The sequence below is a fragment of the Triticum urartu genome, chromosome 4A (genome assembly GCF_056163025.1).
Source record: "Triticum urartu cultivar PI428250 chromosome 4A, HENAU_Tu73, whole genome shotgun sequence".
Classification (NCBI taxonomy): domain Eukaryota; kingdom Viridiplantae; phylum Streptophyta; class Magnoliopsida; order Poales; family Poaceae; genus Triticum; species Triticum urartu.
In genome coordinates, this window is record NC_141876.1 from 6,179,111 (window position 1) to 6,186,399 (window position 7,289).

General features: G+C 47.0%; 1 protein-coding gene across 4 annotated transcripts; it reads right to left on the minus strand.

Annotated features, from left to right (window-relative positions):
• Positions 1-3,075: 3,075 nt before the first annotated feature.
• LOC125550162 (5-amino-6-(5-phospho-D-ribitylamino)uracil phosphatase, chloroplastic) lies at positions 3,076-5,229 on the minus strand. Of its 4 annotated transcripts, none has more exons than XM_048713088.2 (2): positions 5,035-5,229; positions 3,076-4,683 (listed from the first exon to the last, which is right to left on the minus strand). In XM_048713088.2, the coding sequence occupies exon 2, from the start codon at positions 4,560-4,562 to the stop codon at positions 3,411-3,413; it is 1,152 nt and encodes a 383-aa protein (XP_048569045.2). In that variant the 5' UTR covers positions 4,563-4,683; positions 5,035-5,229; the 3' UTR covers positions 3,076-3,410. The 4 variants fall into 4 exon arrangements, with proteins under 4 accessions (XP_048569045.2, XP_048569044.2, XP_048569046.2 ...); XM_048713087.2 differs by having other exon boundaries at positions 5,030-5,227; XM_048713089.2 differs by having other exon boundaries at positions 5,025-5,218.
• Between the last annotated feature and the right edge of the window lie 2,060 nt (positions 5,230-7,289).

Below are 7,289 nucleotides of genomic sequence, written 5' to 3' on the forward strand. Positions count from 1 at the left end.
TCTTCTTAACTAGGAGTACTCATGTATCGCACTTTTTCGGTTCGGACTACACCAGCAGCTCCTTCTCCTAGTTTAGTCAGCCAGCAGTACCAGTGATTTGCTGAATCACAAGTAGCCAACGAATAGCATTGACATTACTAAGAGTTAAAAGCACGGCAGGCCCAACAACTTGTCCGCCCCGTGATGGTCTGGCCCAACAACTTGCAAAAATTCACTCCGCCACCCAGAAACTATCCCCAGATGTGCAAAAAAACCCAAGCCCAATCACGAAGCGACATCTGGCGCCACGCTGGCGCAGGCGGGCCGAGGCGGTCGTCGCGCGACTTTGCAGAAACCCCCCTCGTGCTGGAATTAATTAACCCGCACTACACAGCTGGGCTGCACGCAGAAAATATACAAGTAGGGGCTCGTATCGTTTCCTATTCCATTTTTCGCCCTCGTCTCTTTCGGCTGAACTCGCGCGGTGGCGACGATTGCAGTTCCGGATGACGTCAGCCACCTTGGCGACGTCGCCGGCGAGCTTTACGGCCATGGAGCCGCCCGAATCCGTCGGTTATGTGCGGGATCCCGGAGCTTTCCCTCCTGATTACGGTACGCCCCTAATTCTGCATCTTTCCCTCTCTCTGGGGTACTTTTTTTGGGGCAGGGGTTTGGTAGGGTTTTAGAAGATCGGTTGGATGAACGGGCTAGGATAGATGAATAGGCGGGCGCGCGGCATCTAGTGCTTTGGTGTGGTTTTGTACGTGTTCTGATAGATGTTGGTTAGGGTTTGGCGCCCTCAAGCTTTTTCAGAGAGACCACGAAATTTACAAACTTTTTCAGAAAAGTTTTCCATCATTTCTTCAGAAAAGTTTGTAATTTTCATGGATTTCATAAGAAAAGTACTGATTTTATGCGTTGTGAATATGAATGTTCAATATTGGTACTCGCCGAGCGAACAGACACAAATCAAAACTTCCAAGTGGGTCGCCGAGCGAAACATTGTATGCGAGTGATCGACTCCGAGCGAAACATCAGATTACTTTACTGCTCGTAATCCATATGGTTATAGAGTATTAGATTAGATGGGGGGTTATAAATAAACTTATAATACATGTGCATTGCAAGGGAGCATCAGCATCCATCACAGTGCCCAATTGTTTAGTCTAGCTTGCCCAAATCTGCAGCACCAATCATCCAAACTCTTTCTAGCTTACTTTACTACTAGTGGTTTGCTTATCCACATGGAGTACAATGTTTCGACAGTTATCTAAACAAGCACTGACTTGACTTCTGGATGTGGATTTGACAATTGAGTGTCTGTCTTTCTGCGTCATCGCCTTTCTTTCTTTCACAAACTCATCATACTTGACGAAAACTTTCACTTGTGCCTGATCAACTGAACTGTTGAACTTAAAAACATTGGGTGCATCTGAACTGAGTGGCCGCGCCGTCACCATGTTCAGACACTCGAGATATGTTTTCGCCGAGCTATTATCACCCGCGACAATGGCATTCGATGGTCACTCGGAATCTGATTAAAGCACATCACACACATAATAACATTCACTGGATCCCCAAAATTGTGAATGTTTTGACACTGTTACTGCAAGTAGGAACAGAACAGAATAGCACATGCAAGTGGCACGTGCAATTCAGCCTTTCCCAGTTTCCATTGCAGGTAGGCATGTATCCATCTGAGCTATACACATCACATCAGACCTCAGGAAGTAGTGCAGTTCAGATGTATCCAGTGGATCTACATATGTCCAAATGGACAACTAACACATGATGTACGTCTGCTATTTCGCTGCAAATAAATCCATCTTCTGAGCATAAAAACTACCGGTGGATACATAGAAGAAACAAAAAGTATAAGAACTAGGAGCATCACAGTGGTCAATTGCTCAGTTTGGAGTTTGGAGTTTGGACCAGGCACCAACTCAACCCAGTTTACTGCTGGTGGTTTGCTTGCTGAATACTAACAGGTATCATCCACAGGCAAGAGAGGTTCAACCAAGCGCTGCCTTGACTGGCTGCGCCTGTTCATCCCTGACAACACCGTTCACTCGGTGGCTCTACGGAATCCTGACTAAACAATACAGTACATCACATAGGCATAATATAATTCTCAAAGTTGTAAGCAATACAAGTACCTTTCCTTTTCATCATAATATAATTCTCAAAGTAGCAGCAACAAAACACGAATGTCCATCTGAGCTACACACATCACATCAGGAAGGAGTGCAGTTTAGATGCCTCCCTGATGTACCATCATCATCCTTGACACAAACACTCGGTGGATCCTACAGGATTCTGATCCACAGTGCATCATCATCACATCAGGAAGCACAGCAGTTCAGATGCCTTACACTAACTGACCTACAGTGGCCCTATGCAATTCTGGTTAAAGTGCATCACACAAAATTACAGATACAAATACTTGTGGGTTCCTCGAAAATCCAAAGAAATTGGAGACCTTTTCATCCCATGAATTAAGGGAAAACAATTCCTGTTTCAAGTAGGAAAATATATACTAGTATAGCAGGCGGCAGTAACAGGTGTAATTCACTCGTGATTCAGGATTCTAGCTAAGAATACACCACAGACATGATTAACATTTCAGTGGATCCCCAAAATTGTAAACAACAATGGGAGATCTTGATAATATACCCTTGCAAGTAAGAACATAATTCTGATCAACAGCACATCATCACACAGGAATAATACTCATTGGACCCACAAAATCTATCCCAGGCAATTGGAACACTTCTTTCCGTCAGATAAAAGCGAAAAAAATTGCTGCTCCAAGCAGGAAACAGAGCAGGCAACAACCAGTTAACATATGTAATTCTTCCAAAGAGTACAAGGACCTTCTCATTTTACCAAAGAGGAAACAATACATTGCGTTTTCTTTTGCAAACAGACCCATCCGTGAGAGTAACGTTCAGTGTGTCTTATAGAATTCCGATCAACAGAACATCATCACGCAGGAATAGATATTCGTTGGATCCTCAAAATCAAAAGCAATGCAAGACTCTTTGGTTTCGTATAAAAGACCTAAAGCGAACGAGATTACTGCTCAAAAGTAGGAACAAGTAGCATATGTAGTTCTGTTATTCACTGCAAATAAACATATGTTCCTTCTTCTGAGCTATTACACCATCCACACCAGGAAGGTAATGCAGTTCAGATGCACTGACGTATATATAGTACCCATTTTTTTTCCAAGTATATATACAGTTTGTGTGAGTTCTAAAGATACATTCCATGTACATAACACAACCTAACACGGATTAGAAGGATAGATAATAAAGCCCTTCCTTCCTTCCTGATCGCTATCATGAATTATCCATCATACACACGTGCAGCAGGAGAAGGGCCAACCCAAATCAAATGTACATACATACCGGCGGCTCCTGAGTCTCCTCCTACAAGAATATATCGTCGACACCCACGGCGGTCGACGGTGGCGCCTCGTCCTCCTCCTCCTCCATCTCCGGCTCAGGCTCCATGCCAAACTCAGGGGAGTCGATGTCGGCGAGGTTCTTGAGGTCAACAATGGAGAGCTCATCGAGCCGCTTCACAACAAGGTCGGCGGCTCCGAGCTCGTAGACGGGGTGCTTGCTTGCGACGGCCACGCACTTCATGCGGGCGTCGTGCGCGGCCTCCACGGCAGAGTTGGAGTTGCCGAACACGACGCAGCGCTCGGGGATGAAGCCCAGCAGCTGCGCGGCGTAGAGGAACAGCTCCGGGTCAGGCTTGCCCCGGTACACGTCCTCCGCCGCCACCACGGCGTCGAAGAACCCACGCGCGCCGACGGCCTCGATGGCCGCCTCCACGACCTTGCGGGGCCTCGTGGAGGCGACGGCGAGGGGGATCTTGTAGTTGACCAGCGTGCTCATGAACTCCCTCGACCCGTCCCGCATCTGGCTGGCGGCGCCGCGGAGCCCGCCATGGATCTCCTCCTTGCGGGCCGCCAGGCGCCGCAGCTCAGAGGGGTCCCGGGACCAGCAGAGCACCTCGGATACGGCGTGCTCCGCCTTCATCCCCTCGACCCGCCGGAGGACGAACGCGGGCGGCGGCGACTTGCTCTCCTCCTCGGCAAGGGTCAACCACGCCTGCCGCTCCAGCCGCGTGTCGTCCTCCACCACCACGCCCTCCCACTCGAAGATGACGCCGACCCAGCCGCAGCCCATCCGCTCGAGACGCAGCAGCGGGTTGTGCAGGCTGGGGTCGTCCGCCCTGTTCCGCGGCGGCCACGACGGCACCGCCGCCGGGGCGGCGTCATCGTCCCCCAGGCCCCCGGTGTCGCCGTCTCCCGGGATCCCACGGAACTCCTTGCGCGGGACGGCCTCCTTGGTGAACCCGACCGCCGCGAGCGCCCTGACGGGCCAGTCCGCGAGCCGCTGCTGCGCAGGAAGCGACGGCTGCCTCCTCGCCACAAGGCGGCGGCCCGCGAAGGGCGTGCGGAGGGGGCGGCAGCTGACGACGTGGAGCAGCGTCCGGCGGGGCCGGTGGTGGTCGAAGGGGTGGCGCGCGATGAAGGAGGTGCTGGCGCTGACCGTGTCCACCATCATCATGGCTGCCGCTGGATCCGCCCGGCCCGCGCGCCTATCGGCCGATCAATCAAGAAGAAGAAGTAGAAGAAGGAGCAACGAGATCCTCCGCCCGAAATTCCTCTGCTTTATTGCTGATCCCGCGCTGCAAGAAGAAGAAGGAGAGGGAGACCGGTCAGAAGTCAGAACCCAATCCGCGGGAGGAAGAAGACAGGAAACCATGGCAGGAAGCGAACAAAAGAGAGCAACGGCGGAACCAACCGCGGCAACGAAAACAGAGCACCTAATCCTCCTCCTAATCAACGAGAAGGATAAACAGAGAAAGAAAGAAACCAAAGCAAAGAGGATGGATTCGATTTGGGGATTCTTGGACCAATCAATCTATGTATAGGTAGACAGCCGCCCCTCCCCCGGATTCGATTCGGTCGGGGTTGGGCCAGTCGGAGGGGAGGGGGAATAAGGGGGTGGGGAAGAGGCGGCGCGCACCGTACCGTACCGTGGCGTAGCGTCCCGGCGAGGGAGGCGGCGAGGATTGGAGCGGAGGGGAGAGGATTAGCTTGTCCTTCGTCGGTTCCTTCCTCCTTCTTCCTCTCTTTTCCTCCACGCGATTGATTGATGGAAAAGAGGGGATTTTTCTATTGGCTCTCTCCGTTTCTCTGTCTGCCGTCCGGTGGTGGTGGTGGAGGAGGAAGGCGAGACGAGTCCCCGCCCGATGCGCGCCACGTCGCCCAAACGTGAGGCCGAGGTGGCGCCTCCCGCGGCCCAGGAATTACCCGGCGGCTTCCTACCATCTTTTTCCTTCTTTATTATTATTTATATCATTATTACAATTATAATTAAATCTAAAAATGGTACGAGTGGCTATAATCCATCTTGTCCATACCACCTACGCAATCAATATATAATGTAACTCAAGGAAACTCCGTTGCTCCACAGGAAAACTTTGCAAAATCTTTGGACGCTGCTGACCCGCGTAAAACCACCTGGGAGAGATCTCACGCGGGTCGTTATAAAAATGAATGTCGATGCTGCTTATTTTGAGGACGGGTCGGGAGCTGCAACTGCTAGCTATACTTCGAAACTCAAAGGAGGAAGCGACGACAGGTTGTTCATGGGTTCTCAAAAATTTACTCAGTAGCATGACAGCGGAGGCTATGGCGTTGCAAAGAGGGACTTTTTGTGGTACCACGATTTATCTCGGATGCACCCGCGTTATTATGAAGTCTGATTCTCTCTCGAGTTTATTCAATCATGGAATGGAATTATCAGAGTTGGGCATCCTATACAACCATTTTGGCCGTTTGCTAACTGCGGCAAACAGTTGGCCTCATGCACAAGAGCGCCTCCGACAGGGCCGGCCCATGTAAAGGAGGAAAATCCCACAAAAAAGTAGCGCGGCTGCTAGGATCGAACTCGCGACATCGCAATAGCTAACACATGCTGCTAGCTACTACACCTTATAGCGGATGGTCACAGGTAATTGCGTGAATCGTTTTTCACCATCACGCAATATTCACTCTAAAGTCCAATTTGCTGTAGCATACAAATTATTAAACAGCTTTGAACAAATTTTAAAAACCACAAACAAAATTTTGGAAAATGTGAACAAAATCTGAAATTCTATAATAGTTTTCGAATTACAAGAACAAAATGTAGAAATTCCTCCTATTTTTAAAATTTCTGGACACTGTCTGTAAAATAGAATATTTTTTATAAATTTGGATTTTTTTTGAAAATTTTCGAACAACTTTTCCAAACATGAGGACTATTTTTTGAAAATGCGAAAAAATGTTGTCAACCCGAAAATATTTTGACATTTACAAACATTTTTTGAAACATGAACATTTTTTTAAATTGTGAATAAAATTTGAAATTTCTGAACATTTTTCAAAACAGAAATTATTTTATGAAAGCGTGAACGAAATTTGAAAACAGGAAAATTTATTGAAGTCCCTGGACATTTTTTTAAACACGATTTTTTTGAAATCGTGAACAAATTTTGAGAATGAGAACAATTTTTGAAACATGGATTTTTTAAAAATTGTGAACAAATTTTGGAAGCAAGAACATTTTTTGAAAGGCAAACATGGTTTAAAATTGTTGACAGAATTTTTTATATGATATTTTTCTGAAATTCGGAACAAATATTTGAAAATATCAAACAAAAGAAACAAGAAAACAAAAACAAGAACAAGCAAAAAGGAAATGAAATAGCAAAAAGTAAAAAGGAAAAAGTAAAATAGAAAAACCAGTCCAGGAACCTTCTAGAAGGTTCCTGAAACCGATAAAAACCGCTGGGAACCCTCTGGAAGATTGGCAAAAACCGAAACCTGTACCTGCTACAGATGGGCCGGCCAATCGCTCGATCGGTCGCTCCGTCTGTGCAATTGCTCGACAGTTTGACGCAATGTGCGTCAAATAGAAATTTCCCTCTGCAGGTGCCCTATGTGTCGCATATAGTGAGATGTAGGGAACCCTCGCATGAAGGGGAGGCCACAACCTCATTTGTTTTCCCGTTTCAAGTTCTATTTATTTTTAATTTCGTTTTTACTTCCAAATATTTTAACTATGTAAATTACAATAACTCTCTGCATAAAACATTTGAAAAATATTAACCAAGCATTTGAAAAGATGGGAAATGTGTATATAGAGAAAATGTTTTATTATGTATACAAAAAAATGGATACATAAAGTTACAATGTGTATGAATTTTTTTTGACCACATATTTAAAAAATGTTAATCAAGCATTT